At 46.8% G+C, this 26851-nt stretch overlaps 1 protein-coding gene and 1 long non-coding RNA gene across 4 annotated transcripts in view; one reads left to right on the plus strand and one right to left on the minus strand.

The window, feature by feature from the left end:
* LOC110142795 (uncharacterized) overlaps positions 1 to 7080 on the minus strand; it is a 99772-nt gene extending 92692 nt beyond the window's left edge. For all 3 annotated transcript variants that reach the window (XR_011486035.1, XR_011486034.1, XR_011486037.1), the window contains exon 1: positions 6923 to 7080. This is a non-coding gene — a long non-coding RNA (uncharacterized lncRNA). The remainder of the gene's footprint in view (positions 1 to 6922) is intronic.
* A 640-nt stretch (positions 7081 to 7720) lies between these two features.
* MAN2A1 (mannosidase alpha class 2A member 1) overlaps positions 7721 to 26851 on the plus strand; it is a 197235-nt gene continuing 178104 nt past the window's right edge. Inside the window, exon 1 of the mRNA XM_020911732.2 lies at positions 7721 to 8378. Coding sequence (XP_020767391.1) covers positions 8244 to 8378 — 135 coding nt within the window. The 5' untranslated portion in view covers positions 7721 to 8243. The remainder of the gene's footprint in view (positions 8379 to 26851) is intronic.

Consider the following 26851-nt stretch of genomic DNA (forward strand, 5'->3'; position numbering starts at 1 on the left):
ACCTTTAAAAATAGCATTCTTTTTTTTTTAAACAGCATTCATTTAAAAAAAAAATAAAAATAAAGGCAGAGGTCAGAACTTGAAGGAACCTAGGGTCCATACTACTGTGATTAGCATCAGATGTGATGGTACTGGGAAACTACTGATGGATTTTAGGCAATAGTATGAGATTGAAATTTTAAAAATTTCACAAACAGGGGATATTGGAAAAGTCATGATAATAAGAGAAGGCAGGAGACCTGGTGAGAGACAGACCGGAAGATAGCAGGAGTGCATGGTAGAAAACAATGGAGAGGAGGCCTCTTGGGTGGCTTCCTGTTGGGAGTAATCCTTTCTACTAGCCCTACTGGTGGTCCCCATCACTGTACCTTCTTCTCTATTATCTCAATATTTTACTTAACTCTTCTTTTTCCTGTGTCTTCAATCTCTCTCCACTTCACCCCTATGGCCTTTCATTGCCCCAATATATCAAAGACTTCCCCCTGCTCACCCCTAGTTTTTCACATGAGTATTTTCCCCTGAGTTATACTGGCTTTGTTCACTCTTCAGATTGGGGGAAATCCTACCCTTCTAAGTGACTGGCTGAGCCGCTCCTAAGTAACACTGCAGTAACTAACAGAGGCACGAGGGTCACAGCTGAAGCTTCTAGGTTGGCTCACCGCAGCTTGAGAGATTTAGCCATTAAAGTGGCCGCTGGCTAAACTGCACTCAGACAACGTATCACTTGCACAGCAAAACCAGTGTGGGCATCGCGCCACCCCACATCTCTAGTCCCACATCGCGCCACCCCCACATCACTAGTCCCACCGAAGGGCACTGGCCTGGGGGGCCCGAGACGGAGCCAGGGGCGATGGCAGGTCTGCTACCGAGAGCCGTCTCAGCCACAGCCAGGCAGTTTCTAGACTTACACAGCTTAGAGCTGTATTTGCAGGAAGGTGCAATTAGAAGGAATCAAAGCAATCAACTGAGATGAGGGAGATGGCGGAGCAGTGGTTTTATGGCAGCTCCTCACAAGAAGCTTATCTCCCCTGGCCGAGAAGGGACTGCAGGGCATTCCACCAAGACCCTGCTCAGACTGGGCTGTCTGGTCTGCGTAAAGCTATGTGAAGTCAAGTGGTAGCAGAGCTGTTTTTTAGTAACTACAACTCTAAATTTCCGTGCATCCAAGAAAGACTTACTATTTTCATGAATTTAGGCCACCCATTAGATTACCTAATTAACTCTACTGATTAACTGCAGGGGCTTGGACCAAACATTTTCTATTTGTCTTAGACTACTTCAGATGAGAGTGACCGAGACTTTGACTCCTGGCAGGATGATCAGACCAACTTGAAAGCTAAATTGCAAACAGACTCCCAACCATAGCTAAGCCAGCTAAGCACGTCTCAGTACTACCGAGATAGACCTTGCATGCATGCTCAGTCACTTCAGGTGTGTCTCATGCTCTGCGACCTTACGGACCGGCTCCTCTGTCCATGAATACTGGAGTGGAAAGCTATGCTCTCCTCCAGGGGATCTTCCTGATCCAGGGATCAAACCTGTCTCCTGTGTCTCCTGCATTAGCAGACAGAATCTTTACTCACTGAGTCACCTGGGAAGCCAGAGACAGGCCTTAGAGAGCCACTATAATGTAGGAGGTACATTGCTCCACCTGCCCTGATTTATTCATCTCAGTGCAGCAATGGTGTTGGCATTTGAATGTACTTTACTTTGACTGGTCAGGAGTGATGTGGTTGTCTATAACCAGTTTCATTAGATAGCTCATACTGGTTTTTGTCAAGCGAGTATAAGCCTGATGTCCACATTGAGAAGTAGTGCCCCGTATGCATACATGCTAAGTCACTTTAGTCGTGTCCGGCTCTTTGCGACTCTACGGACTGTAGCCTGCCAGGCTCCTCTGTCCTTGGGACACTCCAGTCAGGAATACTGGAGTGGGTTGCCATGCCTCCCCTACTAGGGGCATAAACTGTACTAGGAATGTTTTCGAGTCACTTATCAGGGCAAGTCAATTTTGTGTTCCTTGTGATGGACAAGCCCTTGGTTAAACCTAAATTATTCCTGCAGAGCAGGGTGCAGTGCTTCTGAGAACAATCTGCCTATCACAGCCAACCAGCCTAGCCTTTACAGTAAGAACTGCTCCAGGTAAACTACACTCTGCTAATAGGTTTGTAGTCCAGCAACAATATTTTGTAGACATGTGGGTCAAAGTTTGATTTTTCAGTGTCCAAAGGAACATCTGTTAAGTATTTGGCAGTAGGGTTAGGAGACAGTGATAGATACAACAGTCAAATTCAGAGCAGTAGCTACAGTCTGGGGAAAGCACAGAGAGAATTTTCTCTTAGCTAGTAAACAGAGAGCACATGGGACTGAATTATCTCAGCTGGGGCAACCATATTAATGTCCAGAAAATTAATCTTGTTCTGTCATCATTGGCGGAAGTCATCCAAAAGGTCAACAGTCTTGAGCATAAGCTCTAAGGACCAAGGAGCTGTGTCCTAAGGCCTGAGGGTCTAGGATCTAAGCTAAGAATGGGTATTCAGCTGCCAAAGCATCCCGAGACAGCAGGCCAGGTGTTCTACAGGTGGCAGTTGAGAGGTCGCTGAGTCCTCCCCAGTTCTCAGCTCCCTGGCACCCCAGGTGTCCCCCTCTACCAGCTGCGCTGCTGCCTCCGTCATAGCCAGATGAGTGGTACGGCCTGGGTCTGCAGCACCCATGTCCCTGTTTTTCCCAATCCTGTAATTTCTGACCAACACCATCTGCTTGGCTCTGTCTCTCAAGGTCTTTTTCCCCGTACAGCTGGTACCATCCTAGAAGCCATCCCGCCCCTGAGGTGTGGGTCTTGGCAGGAACATTTTGGAGTTGCTATCTCTCATTCTTGATTATCTGATGCCCTCTAGCTCAAACAGATCTTATGAAGGTGTAGTAAATACTTGCTGCTTCCTGCTTATCATCTCCAATCACCCTACTATTGTCATTATGAACCACCAAAATGAACCTGTGTGATGTTTCATGGAATGTCAAGATGATCATGTTTCCGTAGGCTAGAGTAAGGAGAATGGAGAGGTATACCTGTAATAGGGAAGAAGCAATCTGGCTCAATAGTTCATCTGTTTCTTTTACTTTAACCTTTGTATTCTATTGCCTTTTCTATGAGAAAGATATGCCCATAGCTTGAAGTAAATAAGACAATCCATTCTCAAGACTCTCATCACTAACAGTATAACACTTTTCTATTCACATAGAAATAAAAAGTTGCAGAACAGAGAATAACATTTTCTTCTTGGGTGTTACAAGAATATTGTGATAGGATCTACATGGACAGCTGTAAGAACAAAGGATTCTAACACCAAGAAGTCTGCAATAACCAACAACACCCCCTCCCCTTTTAGTATAAAAGAAGCCTGAATTCTACTCAGGGTAAGATGGTTCTTTGGGACACTAGTCCACCATCTTCTCTGTCTGCTGGCTTTCTGAATAAAGTTACTATTCCTTGATCCAATAACTTGTCTCTTGATTTATTGGTCTATTGAGCAGTGAGCAGTTCAAGCCTGGACTCAGGAACGTGCTATTGGCCCTGATAGGTAAAAACCAACTTTTGGGGGTTTTTACAAATAAGTATAGAGAAGATAGCATTGGTCACATCAGTAGCTATACCAAGTACCAGGTACTGTGTTGATTTGCTCCAGTAAAGATACTGCACCTGAGGATAGCAGCCACTATTAGAATTACCTTCTGGCTAAGTTTATAATAGTCCACAGTCAATTTTTAAGATCTCCTTCTGCACTGGCCAAACTGGTGAGTTAAATGAGAATAAGATAGGTATCAGCACCCGTGCTTTTTTCCAAGTCTTTTATGGTGACACTGAACAGGGAAGAGCAAAGCTGACTCTATACCGGGTCTATTTCTTTCACTTTAACCTTTGTATGCTATTACTTTCGCTGTAAGTTAATTACTTAAGGGGTGTTGCCTATAGCTTAAAGTATACATAATGGCCCATCTCAGGGAGCCCAGCTTCCCTTGACTGATCTTACGATAAAATACCTTTTTTAGCTCACAAGAAACATCCTGACCAGGCTCACCTGTAAAGATCTGCAGGAAAGTAGAAATTAACATATCTCCTCCAGAATCTGGCCAGAACTTAGAAATATTTGCAAAAATGTATCCTCTGTTTTCACTCTATCTCCTCATCTTCTCCTCTTGCTCTGTGAAAGAAACCAGCATCCAAATCCAGGCAAGATAGTTCACTGGGACACTAATCCACCATCCTCTAGGTCTGCTGGCTTTCTGATAAAGTCACTATTCCTTGTCTCAACACACTGTCTCTTGATTCATTGGCTTGTTGTGAAGCGAGCAGCATGAGCTTGGACCTGCTGACAGTGTTCATCGCTTTAGTATCTTGTAAGGGAGTGAACTTTCCAGGAGCGATCACTTAGCTCTTCCTACTCTCGTGGCCCTCATCATGGATAAGAAAGCCAAAATGGGGATATGACCTATTCTAGACCTCGCAAAACAATTACACAGTTGGTAGGTGTATGTATCAAGTGACCTAATGACCAATTGTGAGCTGGATATGAGTTAAGGCTTCATCTAGCAACTGACCAAGATCAAGTCCAGCTTTAGTTGAAGTGTCACAGTGGTGTTGTGTGTCCCCAGGAATTAGCATCAATTCAGATCCAAGATCCAGAAAACCTCAGAACCACTCTAGTACCACTCTAGTATATGGCTACACATTTCGGGGGGACAAGGTTGAGGGATCATTTACAACATGTACTGTGGCAATGGTGCAAGGTAATTCCTAAAGAGTACACAGACTCTCCTTCAATCAAGGGGTTCTGGGTCTGAGAATCGATATAGGTCTAAAAACTGAGAGAATCCACTGTGGTGACTCAGGTTGGATTTTGGATACCTGATTTAGAGCTTTTCTTGTTAGTAAATATCAAGTAGTATTCTCTTAGGGGGGTTTCTCTGAGGACTCAGGTGGTAAAGAATCCAAATGTGCAATGCAGAAGGTTCAGTCCCTGGACTGGGAAGATCCCCTGGAGGAGGGTATGGCAACCCACTCCAGTATTCTTGCCTGGAAAATCCATGGACAGAGGAGCCTGGTGGGCTACAGTCTATGGGGTTGCAAAGAGTTGGACACGACTGAAGCGACTGAGCACACATAGCATTCTCTTAGGTTGCCTTTCTTTTTCTAAGGGCCTCTCTGTGGGCAAAGGCATTCTGATTGCCTGTACACACCTGCTGCCCTTTCACAAGGCAGATGTAGTCACATCGTCGGTGGTAGTCTGTGCTAATTTGGGGTTTTGTTATCCCCATCATTATCAGTGAGTCCACCTTAATAGTGGCATCATTAATAGTCATACATGGCCTACTGAGGGAAACACCCACAGAAATTTTCAGAGATGCACGTCTTCCTCTCATGGATGTGGAACTGTGCTTATTATTTCTCTTTTTAAGCATTCAAAGGAACTCAAAAGAATACATCTCACACCACAGTTCTTACAGTTATCTCACAGCCATAAAAGTCCAGTGTAACCTACTCCCATAGTGAGAGGGGCTCAGAGAAACATGTGGGTTCAAGATTGTCCATTTTCTCTGGGTCTAACCCACTCCAAGATTTGGGATCCTGTTATTTAATAGCACTCTAAATTTTACATGAGAAACTTAGCATATCTGTGAATTTGATAGAAGTTGTAATGCAGTAACATGAAAATGAAAATGTGTTTGATTTTCAGCAATATCATTTTGTCGCTACAATCAATGAGCTTCATTTAGAATTGGACAAAATCTCTCTGGTTCTCCTACGGTAACTTGGAATTGTGCTTATTATTTCTCTTTTTAAGCATTCAGAGGAACTCAAAGAATACATCTCACACCACAGTCCTTACAGTTACCTCACAGCCATAAAAGTCCAGTGTAACTGTCACTTGGGGCCCCAAGGCACTTGGTATGCCAGTACCACAAAGTCCACAGGCAGCTGGTTAATTGAGATGCCCTGAGCACCACAAAGTCCTAGCCTCTTGATTCTGTCAAGGAATTCAGCACCCAGCTCAAGCCCAGGTGTCCAATCAAACTGAACCATCTCTTGGGACTATAAAAAAAGCTTAATAAAAAGAATTATTAACTACCACAAGGTTTCGGACTAATGAGAGATTCACTAGTAAGATGAGTGAAAATACAGAAATAGCCGCTATAAGGAGTCAGACTTATAAATAACCCTGGGGTTAGGAGACAAGAGTTCTTAAAGATGAGCTCCCCCTGTCCTTCCCAGGGCTAAGACCCAGACCTGACTGGAGAGGGCAGGGCCTGGCCCACTGCACGGAAGATAAAGCACTGCGATGCTATTCCGCGTGAAAAATCCGCCCTCTGGAGCTTGCTATGAACCTTGCATCTTGCCTTCAGGGTGCTCAGAAAGTTATTGAGGAGGTCGGGTCTATTTTTAGCCCTCTACTACAAAAATGTCTGGATGGCATCACTGACTAGATAAGACATGAGTTTGGGTAAACTCTGGGAGTTGGTGATGGACAGGGAGGCCTGGCGTGCTGCGGTCCATGGGGTCGCAAAGAGTCGGACACGACTGAGCGACTGAACTGACTGAACTACAAAAAAAGAGTCGGCGAAGTGCTAGCTAACCGTTGGCCCCTGAGCAACGCAGGAGCGCGGTGCGGGGAGAACAAGGTAAGCTGCCGCTGCCTGCCTGCCGACACACCAAAACCCGGCGGAAACGCAGTTCTCCCCGGAAGGTCTCTTCAGCCTTCTCCACGGACAAGGCGTCCGCGTCTGCTGGCAGAGGAACGCTCACTTCACAAGGCCCAGATCCATCTCCCCAGTGCAGCCAAAAAGGGTGAGCTGAGCTGAGACGCAACGGATGCACGGCGGCACAGGCCGGTTCCCCTCAGCTTTTGTGGCCGGGCGTCTATACCTGTCGGGGGGCTCCTGCTCTCAGGTTTGACCAGGAGTCAGGGAGGCAACGGAGGCAAGGCTGAGTCTAAGCACAACGCGCAGCCCCCTTCTCCTCACGAGTTTCTGCTCATGGTCCCTCATGCCTGGGCCTCGAGGTCGGGAGGCCGGGGCGACGAAAGGGAGGCGGGCAGAGAGCTCGGCGGAGCCGGGGGCTCCGCGCCGGTCCTCCCGCGAGGCCACCCTCCCGTCGCGGCGCTCCCGAGGCCGGCGCGGGCGGGCCCGGCGGGCGGCGCGCGCTGATTGGCCGCCGGGGCGCCCGCCCCCCGCCCGCGCGTCGGGGGGCGGGGCCTGACGCCGCCTCGGCGCCGGGGCCGCGGGCGCCCACTGACCGCGCGGCGCTGCTCCGCCGCTGTCTCCGCGGGCTCGCGGCGGCCGGCGCGCGAGCGCCGAGGGGCGCTGCAGAGCCGGCGTTGCCTTTCGCGGCGGCCGCCGCCATCGCCGCGCGTGCGGGGCTGGCGGGCGGGGACTCGCGGCTGCGGCTGGAGCGGGCTTCTCCGGGGGAGGCTCCCCTTCTGGCCCCGTCGCCCTCCCCCGCGCGCCGCCGCCGCCCGCCCCCAGCGCCCCCCGGTGCTGCCCTGTTCCCGAGAGCCCGGAGGTCGGGGCGGCGGGGGCGGGAGGCCGGCCGGCGGGCGCGCACTCTGAGGAAAGTCCTGTCAGAGCCGGGCGCGCCCCGACCCGGCGGCGGCGGCGGCGGCGGCGGCGGCGGCGGCGGCGGCGGCAGCGGCAGGAAGGGGCTCCGCCGGCGGGCGGGGGCGGCGCCTCGGGGCGGGCCCGGCAGTCCCGGCTCTAAGTTGTGGGGCCTGGCCCCTCCCGCCTGATTTCCTTCCCCGCGGCTCCGCGGACCCGTTCCCTCGGCGCGGGGCCGCCGCGACCGCACTCGTGGGCGGAAAGAACGAGCCGGCCCGGCTCGAGAAAACTTTTCCTGCCGACCTGGTGCTCGCGACGGCGGCAGCAAGTCTGCGCGGCGACCCTGCCTGCGCCTGCCCCGCGCGCCCCGCCGGCGGCCGGCGCGGAGATCCGCGGCCAGGGCGAGTGGGCCCCTTCCGGGCGTGAGGCGTCCCGCCCCGGGGAGGGCGGCGGGCTGGGCCGAGGGCCGAGGGCGCGTGGGGGCGCCGGAGACGAGGTGCGGAGCGCCGCCCGGACCCGCGCCCGCGGCGGAGAGGAGCGCGTGCAGGGTGAGAGCCCAGGAGCCGAGAGCCTCCGGCCGCCGCTTCCTGGAGTCCGCGCTCCGCCGGTTCCGAGCGGGGACCGTGCTCGGTCGCCGGGTCTATCGAGGAAACATGAAGTTGAGCCGGCAGTTTACCGTTTTCGGCAGCGCTATCTTCTGCGTGGTGATCTTCTCGCTCTACCTGATGCTGGACCGGGGTCACTTGGACTACCCCAAGAACCCGCGCCGCGAAGGCTCCTTCCCGCAGGTGAGCCCCGGGGTGTGGGGCTCCGGGAGGGTGCGGGCGGGGCCCGTAGTTACGCGCTGTTCCGCCGAGGCTCCGCGCTCGGGCAGGGCGAGGCCCAACTGGACGGGGGAGGCTCGGATCCTTCTCCCGCCCGGGCGCCGCGGCGTTCGGACGGCGGTGACCGCGACCCGGGGAGCCGCCGCCTCCCCGGGGCGCGCGGAGTTAGCAAAGTACCGGGCGGGCGGCCTGCGGTGGCGGGATCACGCCCCGGGGCCCGGGCCTGCGGGGGCGCTCACCTGCGGGCCGGGCCGCCGGCGCGTCGTGCGGCTCGCTCGCGTGCAGCGCCCCCTGACAGCTGTTTGGGGAGCACCCCGGCCCGCACAGGGTTAATCCGCCGCAGACCCCCTGCGCGACCTCGGTCTCGGAAACCCATCGAGCAGACCCCATGTGGGTGTTTTATTTGTTTTCTAACTCCACTGTCTTCGGAGACATAAAAGTTTATTTGGTGTTGCGGACCTCCAGGATGAAAAGCTGTAGGGTTGATTTTGGTGTCGTCATTCTTCAGCTGTTACCTCGGGTTTGTTGGGCACAGTCGGGAGAACCTGGGGAAGCGCGTGTCATTCTCCAGCCGGAAGCTGTGGGGCGCTCCGTCCCGGGCCACGGTCACCCTGTCAAAGGAACTGGGAAAACGACCCATCTCCAGTCTTTTATTTAAAGTTACTAAAAATAAGCGAACGGAAGGTTCCTATTTGGGAAGATACCGCGCCGCCTGTGCGATTTGTTTCAAGTTATTTGCCAATGATCTGTAAGATCTAGAAATTTTAGTAAAACTGGGTAATGTGTAGTATCCCCTGCAATGAATGAACCTGAAGAACCCAAAACCCCGACAAGCTGATACATTAGCTAGTTAACAGCAGAGAAACGTAGGATGTGAACAAGTTGGCGTTTTTTGTTTTGTTTTTTATCTTTTGTGTGACAGTGTAAATAATGAAAGAATATTCTTGCCTTTTCTTCCCGTGATACGCTAGGGCAAAAGGCTTGAATTTAATGAAATTAGACTAATTTTACCCGAATTATTATGAAAGTTAAAAAAGACCATGTGACACCATCGTGGATGGTGTCATCAGTACAGAGCACTCAAAATGCTTTGCAGATATTAATAATCTGATTGTAAACATGTATCAAAAAATTTAAAAGCGTTTGCTTTTGTTATTGAAAATGCAAGTTGTGTGTCTGATGCACAGTGAGACCAAACAACACTAAAACATTGGAGTTTGGAACAGAGGCAGGTTTATTGAGGGCCATACAAGGAGATGGGTGGCTCATGTCTTAAGGGCCCCAAATTTACTCAAAGCTTTCATGAAAGCCCTTTTGAAAGCAAAAGGTGAGGGAGGGGCATGGTTAGTTGCAGACTTCTTGGTGTCAAACCCTTTATTCTTGAAGTCAAGTCATGGTAAGGTAAGGATGTTTCTGTAAATTTCTATGTAACGAATATTATTCTCTGTCTTGACAAAAAAAAAAAAGGGGGGGGGGTGAGATCCCGAGGCACAACTTTCCCCACTGAAGTCCGGGTCCCGGCTAAGAGGAGGCGGTTTCAGCGGCGGCTCCCTCAGGGCCAGGGACCCAGACCCTGCCCCGGTCATTGCCGAGGAGCTGGCCCCGGACCCAGCTGGCCCACCGGCTCCTCTGGCCGCCAGGACAGTGGGCCCGGGGCCCAAGCTGTGTCCGTGCAGATGGCCGCTGCCATCAGGTCACAGAGGCAGGGATAGAGGAGAGGGTCACCGCCTCCTCCAGGCCTGGGCCAAGGGGGGCTGCGCTGTGCTTAGTCGCTCAGTCATGTCCAACACTCTGTGACCCGCTGGACTGTAGCCCGCCAGGCTCCTCTGTCCGTGGGGATTCTCCAGGCAAGAACACTGGAGCGGGTTGCCAGGCCCTCCTCCAGGGGATCTTCCCAACCCAGGGATCAAACCCAGGGCTCCTGCATTGCAGGTGGATTCTTTACTGCCTGAGCCAGCAGGGAAGCCCAAGACTAGGAAAGCGGGTAGCCTATCCCTTCTCCAGGGGAGCTTCCCCACCCAGGAGCCGAACCGGGGACTCCTGCACTGCAGGCGGGTTCTTCAGCCGAGCTGCCCGGGAAGCCCTGGGCCAAGGCTAGCGGTGACTTTGGGGAGGGCTCTGGAGCCCGGCAGGACCTAGCTCTCAGCCTGTTTCCTGGGACCCGCAGCTCACCCACTTGCCCAAGGCCAGAGAACAGGTCAGAGGGGTGGGGGAGAAGGCCAGGAGCCACCTCTTGCCTCACTCTCCACCTGATGACCTCCACCCTACAACCATAGGCTGAAACCCTCATTGACCGTTGGTTGCCAGTGGGCGGGGCCCACTGCAGTGCCAAGCAATGGCTGAGCAGGACCACTAACGGGCTCTGATTGACCGTTGGTTGCCAGTGGGCGGGGCCCACTGCAGTGCCAAGCAATGGCTGAGCAGGACCACTAACGGGCTCTGATTGACCGTTGGTTGCCAGTGGGCGGGGCCCACTGCAGTGCCAAGCGATGGCTGAGCAGGACCACTAACGGGCTCTGATTGACCGTTGGTTGCCGGCGGGCGGGGCCCACTGTGGTGCCAACCAATGGCTGAGCAGGACCACTAACGGTCGCTCATTGACAGTTGGTTGCTTGTGGGAGGGGCCCACTGTGGTGCCTGACCAATGGCTGAGCAGGACCACTAACGGGCTCTGATTGACCGTTGGTTGCCGGCGGGCGGGGCCCACTGCGGTGCCAACCAATGGCTGAGCAGGACCTGTTCCCTGGTAATGGCTTAGTGATGCGCAGCGATGGCTCTGTCCTGAGTGCTGCAGTCGCCTTGCTCTCTACACTTATAAGTAGTATTATGGAGAAAATACGGTGGGATGGGCACTATGGGATATCGTTAAATACGGAGTTTAGAGTTTGTCCAGTGCTTTTTGATGAGACTGGATAAACAGTAAAAAAAAAACCAAAAAACCCTGGAATTTTAAGCCTTTCTAAAATATGTTGTATAATTTTGGGGCTTAACTTAATGTGATTTTCGCCCCAGTAGTCCCACTTAGAATTTTCTCCATTACAGGAAAAACCATAAAAACTGATCTTACTCAGAATGTTATCTTGAGTAATATCCTTTGGGTTTGACTTGAAGATCACTTGGAAATGATTTATGCAAACATCTGAGGTTGGCGTCTCTGGCAACCTTGACATTTGACTATTTCTAAAGAAGTGAGTGACTCATTTGGTCTCTGGAAAGTCTTAGGTGAACTTAATTCTAATATTTTAGCATCCAGCCCTAGTTCTCATCAAGGGACTGAAGTTCTGCTTAGAACATAAAGCATTTAATGGAAAGTGACAGTAACTGCTGGAAGAGAAGGTCTTCTGTGTATTTTGTTTTGTGTGCAGGGGGAGAGGGTTAGGAAAGTATAACTTTTTATACTTAAGTTTGTCTTTCTTAGATGTTCATACTGGGTTTTCAGTGCTAGAGACACCTTTGCTGAGGTAGTTTTGAAGAGCCACTGAATGCCCAGGCAGGTGGACTGGATAAATATCCTTATACCCTTGTATGTCTGATACTAGCCTATGTGTTAGTCTCACGTGATAAACTGCACTCACACAGTCAGCATCTAGTAGGTGAGGAAGCTGCGGCAGGAGGAGGGTGAGTCGCCCAGAGCCCCAGAGCCAGCCAGCTGCACGCTGAGGTCTCAGCAGGTGGCCTTCGGAGTCTAAGCCCCCGGCCTGCATGCTGCGCCGGCCCTTAGTGAGCCTCCGCCCACTGCTTAGGCCCCAGCCTCCCTGCGGAGAAAAGAGCCTGTTGCTCTGTGGCTTCTTAGCGCGTGCCTTTTTCTTAAAGGAATCTTTAATATGGAGCCCTAATGAATGTGCTGCTGCTTTTTTTTTTTTTCCTTTGATGCTCTTAAAAAATTCGTTGATTTTGAAACCATTGTGGGGTCACAAGCAAGTATAAGTCATAATACAAAGAGACAACATGTATCCTTTAACAGTTTCCCCCAGTGGTAACATCTTCCAAAACTGTAGGGTAACACCCTGGATATTGATATCTTGATATAGTGAAGATACAGAATATTTCCATTGCCACGAGTACCCCTTACGTTGCCCTTTTATAGCCCCAACCACTTCCTTCCTATCCCTTCCCCTTCTAGCCCCTGGCAACTACTCATCTGTTCCTCAATTTCTATAATTTTGTCATTTCAAGAATGACTAGTGAAATCACATAGTGTGCAACCTTTGGGGATTGGCTTTTTCCACTCAGTGTAAATCTCTGGAGAGACATCCAGGTTATTACATGTTTGTTCCTTATTATTTTCTGTTGATGTTGTTATCTTTTCATTTTTGTTTTGTTCCTTATTACTAGCGAGTAATATTCCATAGACAGAGCATAGTTTGTTTAACCATTCATCCAGTTGAAAGACATCTGGATTGTTTAAGCTGCTATGGACATTACAAACATTCACATACAGTTTTTGTGTGAGCACATGTCCTGATTTCTCTGTGAAAAATGTCCAAAAGTACAATTTCTGGGTCATATGGTATAGGCATAGAGTTTCCCAGGTGGTTCAATGGTAAAGAATACAGCTGCCAGTGCAGGAGATGCAGGTTCAGTCCCTGGGTCAGGAAGATCCCCTGGAGGAGGAAATGACAGCCCACTCCAGTGTTCCTGCCTGAAGAATCCCCGTGGACATCAGAGCCGGCTGGACTGCAGTCCACGGGGTTGGAAAGGGTTGGACTGCACTGAGCACGCACATACGCCCCACACACGTGAGCACACAGACATCGCACAGGCGTCCCCGAGAGAGGCTGTGGGTTCAGTCCTTGGCCGCTGAGTGTGCTCCTTTCTGTGAAACATTTAACGCTTGCGATTTGTACCCCTCCTGCAGTATCTTCTAGCTCACCTGAGAGCTAAATGTTATAATGGAAACCATTACGCAGCATAGCATCCCAGCATTTGAGTTGATATTTATTTTTTTCATTCTTTCTAATGTCTGTGTAAACCTTAATCTGATGAGAATACCAAACAGTGAAACTAGGTGGCACTAAATTATATTTCTTTGATGAGTTTGGGTATTGAATTCTTTAAGGTAGTCAGTCACTGTAAACCACTTTCGGTGTCTAGTAAAATGGCTTCTCTAGGAAGGGATTGATTTGCTCTGAATTGTCCATTTTAGTTTCTTCCAGTTAACATGGAGCCTTACATGGTCCATCATGTAAACAAGGTATGTTTTAAAACTGTCTTCAGTTGAGAGCAGTCTGTGTGCTGGTTATTCTAGCTTTCGTTCTTCTTCCCTCCTCCCACAGGTCTGTTTTCCACCACTTGGCTGGACTTGGGTGGAAGGAAGTCCAGCTCTGGGTGCTCCAGTTTCTCCACCCTGGATATAGTCCTTAGAAGGCTTTCCTTCTGGGAGGAATTCCTTTGAAGCCTTGAGGCAACAGTGGCTTTTGTGTGTCTTATTTCAGGGTTAATAAATCTCAGCTAGAAAAATTAATAAAAATTCCACTCTGAATGAGAGGTTGACTGGGGCCTAACGCCCTGAATATGCTTTGAGATAATGTAAGAATTCAAGCAAATGGAAAGGAGAAACACTGTTAAGTTTGTTCCTGAAATTCTTCATCACTTCCCATAAGCAGATTTCACAGGCTGCTTACCATCTACATTGTGTTTAAGCAGATGGCCTATTAATGTCTTATATTTGGATCTGGAGAATTAATGACTCAGGTTGTGTATAACAAATTATCAATTTTTAGTATAGCATATGATATAGGATTTAATTTTACCTCTTGAAAGTTCAGAGATTGAGATTGATGGAAAATGTAAAATTGAAGTTCAGGTTTTATCTTTGTGCCCAGGTAACATTTATCAAGTGACAAAGTGTGAATGTCTTTAAGTATCTGATAGAAAGGCACTGGTTAAAAAAAAAAAAGAAAGGCACTGGTAGAGAGACTTTTCTGCCTTTTTTGTTTTTTTGACTTTGACTGTGAAAATATAATACGACTATAAAAGTATGCTAGAACACTTTACATCACTACTACTTTCTTAAGAATTAACATAGTATATATTTAATAAAAGTTGCCCTTAGTTCCCCAGTTTTTTTTCTTGTTTTTAAAATCTGTGGCTCTTCAGAGTAATAAATAGAAGAGTATGATCTTTCTGCTTCTCCACACTCCAGTGCACTCCGTTTATAAACTGTGGCCCTTGCGCCTGGGGTGTGTGCAGGTGTGATTAAGAGAGCTTGCTTCACTTCTTGAGGTCTTCTGTTTGAGATCTGTGACTTCTGGGGAGTGATGGAACTTTGATCAGGGTGGCATCCAGGGATTTCAGAGAAGTGAGGAAACGAACAGGAAAGCCCCTGCAGAGAGTTGGTCTCCTCCTCCTCCTGCCGAGTCCAGCCGTCCTTCAGCACTCCTCTTAGCTGCGTGTTTCACTAAAAGGCTAAAGGGTCTTCCTGTGGACTGACACTCAGGGCTGCATCCGGTGTGAAGGCTTAAGTTTATTAATTTTTAAGTTGAATTCAATGTTTTATTTCCAGATCAGCACTGCTATTAGGATTTAACCAAATACTTTTGCTTGGGAGATGTTGCAATCCTGTTTATCTAGAAGAGATTTTCTCTGTGACTCATTAATTAGCATTAAGGGATATCTGGGCTGTGGATAATACATTGATTAAAATTACCAGTTTTATTTGTTGTTTTTAAGTCAGCTATTGCTGTTGGTGATAGCTGTTAAAAGTTTGGCTTTTTTTTTTTTTTTTTAACAGACTGTACTAAGTGTTGAGATTTTCCCAAAAGGAGTAGATCAGTAGCTGCTGCCGATTCCCTGCTTTGCTCTTAGTTTTTAAAATCCAACAGTCTTAGTTTTCCCTTGTTGTTCCCTCATTTCCATGGTAATCTTTAAGAAAACAGGAGGATATTCAACAACTAGGATACCATCTCCAGCTGCTGGATTGTACCTTCTGTCCTGGTAGCACCATCTTTTACAGGAAATGGAGAACTCGAGAGGAGGAGAAACTCTAAAGAGCAAATTTTGCTGCTGTTCATGGTTGTGATTAGCAAGTTGATCAGGAGAGGAGGTAGACCATTTTAGCTAAAACGGGTTTCTGTTTCAGTAATAGGTGTTAATAGTTAATAGCAAAACTGCTATTTTTAAGGTCGAAACCATGTTTAGGTTCAAACAGGTTTGAGGGTTGATTGTACTGAAATGGAACTCAGACCTAGTGCTTGGGTATTGCTGAATTTGCTTTATGATAGGGAAGAATTAAATAATTTGAATGGACTAAATTCAGTCTCCTGAGGTTACAATGTAGTTTTTCTGTGAGACAGTGTACTTAAGTTTAAGGTAATGTTATTTATACTTTTATGCCACCCAGTGCATCGTTGGTAGCTGGTAAATATTTTATGTTGAATTTGTAAATTTAACTATTTCTAAAGAAAGGATCACCCTTGGCGCACCCTGGTTTACACATGTGCACACTCCTCCTCTGGCTGCCTCACTGCCTTTGCTGTTGACGTCTGTGGCTGCAGTCTTCAGTGTGGGGAGCTGTCGTACACATCCTAGGGAGTGTAGCAGCATCCCTGGTCTTTACCCACGGGATGCCAGAAACACCTTTCTCCAACTGGGAGCTACCAAAAATGTCTCCAGACGTTGCTAAACGGCCTCCTGAGGAAAAATCAACCCTTTTGAAAAACTCTTTGACTTCACTCTAGCCAAAGACGTGTTCTTTATGCTGATCGCACTATGTTGTAATTTTGCATTTTAGGAAAAAGTGATTAAAAGGCTCAATTTTTTGTTTTTTTTTAATTAGAGTTGATTTGCAATATTATGCTAGTTTCTGGGGTATAGCAAAGTCTATTCAGTTATACATATGTGTGTATGTGTTCTTTTACATATTCTCTTTCATTGTAGTTTATTGTATGATTCCGAATATAGTTCCCTGTGCTATACATTAGGACTTTGTTGTTTATCCATTCTCTATATAATAGTTTGCCTCTGCTAGTCCCAGTCCAACCCTGCCCCCCACCCCCTTGGAAACCACAAGTCTATTCTCTGTCTGTGGATCTGTTTCTGTTTCATGGTAAGTGTGTATGTGTCATATTTTAGATTGCACATATACGTGATATCATACAGTATTTGTTTTTCTGTTTCTGACTCACTCTGTTTAGTATGATAATCTCTAGGACTACCCTTGTAGCTTCAAATGGCATTATTTCATTCTTTTTTTTATTTCTGAGTAGTACTCCATTATATGTGTGTGTGCCACATCTTTTTTACCTGTTCATCTGCAGATGGACATTTAGATTTTTCTCCTGTCTTAGGTATTGTAAATAGTGCTGCTGTGAATGTAGGGGGCTTCCCTGGTGGCTCAGATGGTAAAGAGTCTGCTTGCAATGCAGGAGACCCAGGTTTGATCCCTGGGTCAGGAAGATCCCCTGGAGAAGGGATAGGCTACCCACTCCAGTATTCTTGCTTGGAGAATTCCATGGACAGAGGAGCCTGGCGGGCTACTGTCTGCGGGGTTGCAAAGAGTTGGGCACGACTGAGCAACTAACTTAGTATGAAGATAGGAGTACATGTATCTTTTCGAGTTATAGTTTTGTCTGTATATATATACCCAGGATGGGATTTCAGGATAACATGGCAACTCTATTTTTAGTTGTTTGAGGAACCTCCCGCCTGTTCTCCATAGGAGTTGCACCAATTTTCATTTCCAACAGCAGTGTAGGAGGGTTCCCTTTTTTTCATACTCTGTCCAGCATTTCTTATTTGTAGACTTTTTAATGATGGCCATTTTGACCACTGTGAGGTGGTACTTCTTGTAGTTTTGATTTACATTTCTCTAGTAATTAGAGATGTTGAGCATCTCCTCTCTTGTGCCTATTGGTCATCTGTATGTCTTCTTTGAGGAAGTATCTGTTTAGGTCTTCTTTTCATTTTTGACTGTATTTTCTTGTTGTATGAACTATGTGTATATTTTGAAAATCAAGCCCTGTCGGTCTCATTGTTTGCACATAATTTCTCCCAGTCTACAGGTTGTCTTTTTGTTTATGGTTTTCTTTGTTGTGCAGAAAAGCTTGTAAGTTTGAGTAGGTCCATTTGTGTGTTTTTGCTTTTATTTCTACTGCTTTGGGAAACTAAGAAAACAATGGTGCAGTTTATGTCGCAGTATGTTTTGCCTGTGTTCTCTTCTGGGACTTTTATGGTGTCATGTCTTATGTTTAAATCAAAAGGTTTAATTCTAACACTCAGGGATAACTAGCTTTTTTTTTTATTCCCATGACTGAAATGTGTCCTTTAACTAGATGCCCAAAATTCACTTACATTTTTAGGATTCCTCATTATAATATGTTACAGAAAATACAAGAGTAGATTATGTTCATATGGAAGTTAAAAATGGAATATTATAATGAAACAATTAATAATTGGGCAAGTTTTTTATTCTGAGAAGAACTTTTGATCAAATGATAGTAAATAAGCCATCTTTTCCTTTATGCAAACTTAGTTAAAGGTTTAGATTTATTCCCTTTGCCTTTTAGCACAGGAAGATAAGATATATTGATTAGTAATAAGGTAGTATGAAAGGCATATGCAAAAATAATTTGAGAGGTCTGAAACTTTCTCAGGCAAGCTATTTACTTTCTTCAGAGTATTACTTGTTTTATTTCTTCTAATTCTTGACTTTGGTTACTGCATTTTTTATTCCTTCTTGAGATCAGAAAAAGCTGGGAAGGAAACTAGAAAGTCACTGTTGGAGACTTCCTGTTCACTTCATTTTGTCCTAACTAGGCTTTTTAAAGAAGGGGGTGGAGATAGGGGTAGGACAAGAGTGACATTCTGGGCAAGTGCTCTCCTTCCTTCTTTTTCCTAGGCCTCTGGGCTTGAACTCTGGCGAAGTCAGGTAACTCAGCCCAGTCGGCCCTGCCACCTGTTGTAGAACCACAGTGTGAGACTGGAGCTTGCATTTTTACATGGTTAAATAGTTCACGACGTGGTCACACCTGTTCCTCCGAATCGAATCGTCTCTGGCTGTGTTTGTGTCACCAGGGCAGAGACGGGCGGTTGGGGTGAAAGCAGTGGAGCCCACAAAGCCTCAGTGACTGTCTGGCCCTTTGCAGAAGCTCGCCAGCCCCTGCTTTGAGCTGCGTTTCTCTGTCACTCACATTGGAAGCAAACAGTGTGGGCTAATTAAAAACAAACAAAATTCTTGTAAGCTGGTTATTAGGTTAGCATTATTCAAACTTAGTTTGTGTTTTGAGAGTATTGTTTAAAACTCCTGTTGTCTGCATGTTTCATGGATTTTTCAGATGTCCTTGGGGAACTTCTGTGTTATAGCACTGATATGCTTGACATGTTTCATTTGTTTCTCTGCTCCCACCTAAAGATTTCTTACCCTGTGACTGCTTTGGGATGGAGGGTTCTGGGGCATGAACTATGCAAAGTTGATCCATAGTCTTGAGATGCAAACCGTGACTTTATTGCATTTTAGATTTGTTGTAATTCACAGGTGGGCTGAATCCTGAGTTTAATCTGACTGCTTAGATTGCCCAAGTCCAGGTATCTTCTTCATAAGCCAGAGATCCAGGCCAGAACTCGGCAGTCATCTATGGGAGCCCGAGGATTGGTCAGCGTGGAGGCGAGGAACTGACTTCCAGGGTGTCGGCAGGCCCTGTGCTAGTCTGTTTGTCCAGGAGTGATTAATTCCATTGGTTCTGAGCCATCTTCATGCTTCTTAAAGATTATGTGTGATTTTCATCATTGCTTGTGGCACAGGCCACTCTCCCATTTACATCCTCAGCGACTTTGCTGTCACCATTAAAATGCAGTACATTTCACATCAACAAAACAGGTGTAATACATCTCATTGAGTGATACAACTTTAAAGTTTTTTCCCTCATTTTAAAATATATTCATTTTTCATATGTAAAAGATTTCCACACTGGCTCCCTTTGCATGTCGTCGCCTTCAGAAGTCCATAGAAATGAAACGCCTTTTGGAGAGGCAGAGCAGGTCTCAAGTGAGGCCTGATCCTACCGGTGAAGCTCACTGTCCTGAATCGGGGGTCTAGAGAGCCAGGGGACCTGCCGATGGCCGTTTTCTTGTAAACGCGCGTTTTGCCCTGGCCTGCTGGTGTTTAGCTTTGTGGCGGGAGGCGGGGAGCTCTTCCTCTCCAGGGTGCAGCTGTGCTTTGGGCTGAGGGCGCCCTTTGCAGCGCTTGCCCGCTTTTCCCTGCCGCCGGCGTGGTCTCGGCTTTTGTGGCAACAGTTTTACCCTTGGAGCATTAGAGGATGGAAGCCTGACAGTGTGAATTATTCTCAGAGTTCTCTTGTGCATAAAGTAATCCTGAATGTGCATGTTTTAAAATCCAGTGAGGTAGTCATTCTCTCAGCAGTCATCAGAATCCCGGAAAAGTCATATGAAAACATCATGGAAGTTTTGGAGTTGGGCAGGTCCTTCCAGGGTTGGTAATTTAGTATTTGATTTTTCAGATAAGGACAGAGACGTGTAGACTGGACCTCAGCAGCCTTTTTTTTATTTTTTTTTGATCTGTGTCCCGTGCCTTGTCACAGCATTCTTGCGACATGCTTGCTGTCCCGTAATTCAGGGAACTTCCTGTTGTGCTATCGCCAGCATCGTTTGCTGACTTGCTGTGTGTTAGGTACTATGCAGATTGTGATCGACATACCAGACATGTTCCTTGCTTTGATAGAGCTTCTTAGTTGTGGAGACACAACTGCCATTTGTGAGACAGCTAGAGACAGTTGAACGTTTAGATATTCTTTAAAAGAGTTTATTTTGAGAAGTTAGAAGACTTCCTGGCACATAGCAAATGCTCGTTGTTACTGATAAGCAGTTTTAAATAGTACATGTTAGGTGCCAGGCACTGTTGTAGGTTCTGGGAGTATAGGAACTAAGAGTAAAACAAGAGTCCGTGTTCTTAATTCATATTTTTAGGATAAGGGCAGGGGCCTTAGAATTCAGAACTAAGTTCATGTAGTGGCCTAGTTCACACTGACCGTAAGACACAGGACAGAGCTCGGCCTCCCTGATTGGGTAGGACTTTGAAGGGAGAAAGGGCATTCCTGTGTGAAGCACCACACCTCCAAAGGCTTGGAGTCCCAGTGGAGCCTGGCTACGTGAGAAGGGGTGAGGGGATTGGTTTGATTTATGGCCTTTGAACTTGTAGAGTAGCTGGGGAAAACACAGTAGGTAGTCTGGGATCCGTTTGTGAATTGCCCTGAGAGCCAGTGTGGGGAATTATGAGTTGGATGGGGGTAAACCATTCAGAATTGTTGAGTATGTCAGGAAGCTGCTTGAGAGAATCAATGATGGAGAATTAATTTCATAGAAAATTTTAGACCTGGAAGGGAGCTAAGAGAATATTCAGTCTGAATTATTCTGGTAACAGTGTGTAGGAAGACTCAGAAGCAGGAAGGCAGCTGAGAATCTGTTTGCGGTAATACAGACAGAAGGCAGTAAATCCCTGTAACAGTGTTGAATTGGCTGGAATCAAGAGGCAGAGGGGAATGTGGAGACGATTTGTGAAAAGAAGCATCTGGGCTTCCTCACAGATTTGATAAAGGGTAACGATAGGTGACTTGAGTTAAAACAAATTCTCCCACCTTTGTCCTTTGGGGCGTTTGGAGACTGCTTGTACTGTTTGCAGAAGGGAGAAGTTGGAAGGATAAGCTGGTTTGGGAAGCCAAGTTCAGTTTGGTTTGTGATGAGGTGGTTGTGCATGGAAATAGCCAAGTGGGCTGGTGTGCCAGAGGGAGAGGCGGTGAGGAGCCTCGCACGGGCGGATGGGGCGCGCACTTGGGACTTGGCTTTGTGAACGGAGAGCAGAGCGCCAAGCAACATTCCTTACAGCCAGAACCCACGCGTCCTAGGTTAAGAGTACTGTGTAGCAGATGTTAATAAAAGGCAGCAGCTTGTATTCAAATTGTCAGAAACCAGCTTATTGATGAGCATATCTCTGAACAGATAATGCTATCACAAGGAAGGATTTCAAAGAAGCATTTTGGTAGGAAATGAAAAAAGGCCCATCTCATCTTTGGCCCAAATTCTGGTCCGGAATTATGTCTTCTAGGTTATAAGAATGAAAATAGATTATGTGTGCGGGTTTGTGTTGGAGGCTGGAGGAGGGAGAGGGGGAGAGAGAGGAGATTAAAGGGCTTCACTGCTCAAGGTCGGTCTGAAGGTCTCTGAAGATCTCGGAAGTCTGCGAACGCCCTCAACTACGTCTTGTTTATAGTAAAGGCGAGCCTCTCCCATCTGATTGGTGACTGGCCCCCACACCACTCTCACTCCAAACTGAAGAACTGTTTTGGTCCTCAGGGCAATTCTTGAAAATTTCTAGGGCCAAATGACAGCACTCAAGATGCAAGATACTTCTTGTGACTTTCGGGGGAGATTTAACTAGTAATTGTTTAAAAAAATGAAGAACCAACAAATGTTTATCTCTAACTCATCTTTGGTAGCTGATGGTATGATATTTAGCAGGTTGCTGTTTTGTATTTCTGTATGTGAAATGCCGCGGCGTTGTGCTCACGGCAGGCATCATGCCCCTCTGCACCCTGTAGAGCAGCTGGTTCAGACCCTTTTTTTAAAAACAATTATGTTATTGGAGTACAGTTGATATCCAGTGTTGCGTTAATTTCTGCTGTACTGCAAAGTGATTCAGTTATACTTATATATAATATTTGCACATTATTTTTCATGTTTTTTCCACGATGGCTTGTTGCAGTATGTTGAGTATGGTTCTCTATGCTATGCAGTAGGACCTTCTTGTTTATGTGTGGTAATTTGCGTCTGCTAATCCCAAACTCCTCATCCATCCCCCACCCCTTGGCAACCACAAGTCTGTTCGCTATCATACTGATTTTTATAAAGTCAACTAGGAAAGGATCAGTGGCACCCCACTCCACTACTCTTGCCTGGAAAATCCCATGGATGGAGGAGCCTGGTGGGCTGCAGTCCATGGGGTCCCTAAGAGTCAGACATGACTGAGCAACTTCACTTTCACGTTTCACTTTCACGCACTGGAGAAGGAAATGACAGCCCGTTCCAGTGTTCTTGCCTGGAGAATCCCAGGGACGGCGGAGCCTGGTGGGCTGCCATCTATGGGGTCACACAGAATCAGACACGAACTGAAGCAACTTAGCAGCAGCACCAGCAGGAAAGGATTGGTAAAACTTTAGAATCTTTGATGCTTGTAAATAAAAGTAAGGAAATTCAGAATTTATAATAATTAAGATGGGGCTTGTCTAAACACCTGTCTCTTGTGAGTAAGGAATAGAGGGGCTTACTCAGGAAATGGTTAGTATAAAGAAGGCTGAAGGTAGACTGATTACCTACTTACTACAGTCCTGCCTTCAGGAGGCTCCCCTGAACAATTTCTGTGTGAAAAACTGTCTTAGACATGACAACTGCGTTTATTTTAATAGGCTAATGATGTTTAGGTTGTTTTGCTTATTCCATTATTGGCAGTTACTCTCTTTTTGCATTAAAATCATGTTTCTCAAAACTATTTGTGTAAAATTATGTCAATAGAACTTTTATTAGGAGAACCTAAAATATAATATATGCCTTTCCTTCATGGAAAATGAGTTTAGATAGTATAAATAGATCATGCATAATAACCCTTGTGTACAAAGACAGGCATATGTCAAAAAAATATGAGACAGATTAACAACATAGACCAGGAGTCTTTGATGAGATAAATATAAGGCGTATAACCCTGGTTCTCTGGGAATTTTTGCATTCTGAAAGTGTGTCTCATGAACTTTTATGCAGGTTCTTGGGTGGGATACCATGTTGACATATTATTTCCGAGTGCTGTATTTAAGAATAGAAATTCCATTAAAATATGAAATGTTTTAGAAGAAAAATCAGTGTGGTTTTTTAAAATGTTGCAAAATATAAAGAAAAGTAATGTTCCTTAAAACAGTTTGCAAAGTGTGGAATTAAAGAAAGAATTCTATTAGTCAGCACTTAATTTGCTAGTGTCAATTGTAGTTATTAAATGTATTTGAAAGTAATAAAATTGCACTGTATGAAAATATTTTACAGTGAAACATTTTGTGCTATCTACAAGCCCTCATTCTCATAATCATTTTTAAAAAGATGCCCGTTTCGCAGAACTTCATTTTATACAGTGCCTTTGTGCCTAAAATGTTGCCTCAACAGTAGGTGGTTTCTGTGTAGCTTCATTGGGCTAGTGTGGGTGGGGGTGGCTGGGTTCTGACCTCAGTGAACACTGGAACCCACGGAGGGGAAGGAGAGCTGTGTCCCATAGCCTGCAGAGTGCTGCTGGCAGCCGGAGTGCTGACCGTGCTTGGGGAGCTGGGGAGGATGGGGTCGCGAGGACCAGGCCTGCTGATTTTCTGGGTCGGGGCTTTGCAGGGCTTCCAGCAGCTGCCGAGTGGCTGTCCACGCGCGGCCGTGACTCTTTCGGGCCCCACGCAGGAAGTAAGGGCTGGTGGATGTGGAGCCCCAGCTCGCCCCTTCAGAGTGACTCGGCGCTCCAGCACGCTGCCTTGGTGACTGTAGCGCCTCGGCAGGTGCGTGATCTATGAGGGAGGGTTTCCGGGGCAGAGTGCCTTGGCCCCTGTGTTTTGATAGGGTAGTATGTAATTAAGTATTCTTTGTGTTCACTTCATGAGGGCGTTTATTTCCTTGGATGGACAAGTAGAAGCACAAAGACAGTACCTTGGAAGAGCTTCAGGCATGATAAACTCTAGGTTAGGGAAATCATGGAGAGGTCATTAGCAATTGGTTTGTGGCTTGTTTGATAGGGTTACATGTGTAACTGTGGCCACCGCTGTAGTTCACACTCTTTCTGGCCTGAGCGGTGCACTTCTTAAGGGGTAAGTGGTCACTTGGGTGACTTGTCATTCAGTCAAACCAAAATGCTTCCCTGTTAAGAGCCTGAGATCTGACTCAATAGGAGGGTTTTTCTGGATAGTTCAACAGCAGCTAACTGCCTTGGGCTGTGGCGGTTACGGTGACACACCTGCTAGGAATACGGACTCTCTTTTACCAAATCACTGTTCCTATATTTAGCTTTAATGCAGTGGCTCTTAACTGCAGATGTGTGAGAACTGCCTGGTGAGCCTTTCACAAAATGATCAAAGGCAGATCTATGCACTCTCTCTCTGGGTGATCCCATTTGTCGCCACTGCTTTAAGTTCACTTTGGTACTGACCACTCAGGTTCACGCCTTCTCCTGCCGTTCAGAGTGCCTGTCTGTGTGACGCCACCCTTGAGCTGTCTGATGGCCCCTTCTGTTCCTCCCCAGCATGTCCTGATTTCTTAGGCTGCCGCCCCCACCCTCTCAGTTCCCCAGCTGCCTCAGCAAAAAATAAGGGGCCGTTTTTCTCGCTTTCCTGGTGCCCGCCTCCCCCCGGCTCATCTGTCCTGGCAGATGTGCTCACATTCTTCCACCTAGGCCTCCTTGGCCCTGGTTACCCTGGCATTACCCGGCAAACCACAGTCACCTCTTACTCCACTGCTTCCCCACAGTTCCAGAGGAGCTTTAAGTGCATTTTGTTCTTTGATCCCAAAGCGTCCACACTGATGGTATGGATATTTCTTTCCTGGGAAAAGATTTTTAACCATGTCTTTTCCCGCCTCCTTTATGTAAAGATAATATATAGTCTTGTTAGATTACAGCACCCCTGGGAAAGCAGCTTACAAAGTCACATGGTCTCACCTTCCTTGCCCCATGGTACAGGCTCTCAGCTCTTTACGCTCCCAGCCCTCTGCCTCTCCTATGCGCATTTGGACAGACGTCCTTACACTGCCTGCAACGGTACGGACGCTTGCTGAGCTGCGTATAGGTCAGCTCTCTGACAGCTGCATTGTTGTTGTTGTTCAGTCACTCAGTCGTGTCCGACTCTGTGACCCCATGGACTGCAGCACGCCAGGCTTCCCCGTCCTTCACTAACTCCTGGAGCTTGCTCAAACCCATGTCCATCGAGTCAATGATGCCATCCAACCATCTCATCCTCTGTCGTCCCCTTCTCCTCCCGCCTTCAATCTTTCCCAGCATCAGGATCTTTTCACAAATGAGTCAGCTCTTCGCATCAGGTGACCAAAGTATTGGAGTTTCAGCTTCAACATCAGTCCTTCCAATGAACACCCAGGACTGATCTCCTTTAGGATGGACTGGTTGGATCTCCTTGCAGTCCAAGGGACTCTCAAGAGTCTTCTCCAGCATCCCAGTTCAAAAGCATCAATTCTTTGGTGCTCAGCCTTCTTTATAGTCCAACTCTCATATCTGTACATGACTACTGTAAAAACCATAGCTTTGCCTATACAAAAGCTTTGAGTAGACTGACTTTTGTAGGCAAAGTAATGCCTCTGCTTTTTAATTTGCTGTCTAGGTTTGTCATAGCTTTTCTTCCAAGGAGAAAATGTCTTAATTTCATGGCTGCGGTCACCATCTGCAGTGATTTTGGAGCCCAAGAAAATAAAGTCTGCACTGTTTCCATTTGGTTCCCCATCTATTTGCCATGAAGTGATGCCATGATCATCTTTTTTTGAATGTTGAGTTTTAAGGCAGCTTTTTCACTCTCCTTTTTCACTTTCATCAAGAGGCTCTTTAATTCCTCTTCACTTTCTGCCATAAAGGTGGTGTCATCTGCATATCTGAGCTTATTGGTTTTTTTCCCCGGCAATCTTGATTCCAGCTTGTGCTTCATCCAGCCTGGCATTTCGCATGATGTAGTCTGCATATAAGTTAAATGAGCAGAGTGATAATATACAGCCTTGATGCAGTCCTTTTCTAATTTTTAACCAGTCTGTTGTTCCATGTCCAGTTCTAACGGTTGCTTCTTGACCTGCATACTGTTTTCTCAGCAGGCAGGTATGGATCTGGTATTCCCATCTCTTTTAGAATTTGCCACATTTTTTTGTGTTCCTCACAGTCAAGGGCTTTAGTGTAGTCAATGAAGGTGTATTAGTTTCCTAATAAATCACAACAAACAGTGGCTTATACAAGAAAAAATGTATTATCCTATAGTTCTGCAGGTCAGAAGTTTGAAATAGGTCTTACTTGATTAAAATTAAGATGTTGGCAGCAGTGCCTCTTTCTGGAGGCTTTACGAAAGAATCTATTTCCTCACCTCCTTCAGCCTCTGGAGTCTGTGAGTGTTCATTGCTGTAAGGTCCCCTTCCAACTCAGCATCACTCAGACTTCCTGTTCTGTCTCCGTGTCGCCTCTGATTCTGACCTGTCTGTCACCTTCTTTTCCATTTTATGTGATTATGTTTGGACTTCCTGAATATTCTAGGACAGTCTCTCCATCTCAAAAATCTTAAGTTAATCACATCAGCAAAATCTTTTTTGCCATGTAAAGTAAGAGATTCACAGATTTCAGGAATTAGGACATGGACATCTTTGGGAGGCCATTCCGCCTACCACACCAGGTGCAATTTAACCTGATTTGTGTATGAAAGCTAACTTAA

The sequence above is a fragment of the Odocoileus virginianus genome, unplaced genomic scaffold (genome assembly GCF_023699985.2).
Source record: "Odocoileus virginianus isolate 20LAN1187 ecotype Illinois unplaced genomic scaffold, Ovbor_1.2 Unplaced_Scaffold_8, whole genome shotgun sequence".
NCBI classification, from domain to species: domain Eukaryota; kingdom Metazoa; phylum Chordata; class Mammalia; order Artiodactyla; family Cervidae; genus Odocoileus; species Odocoileus virginianus.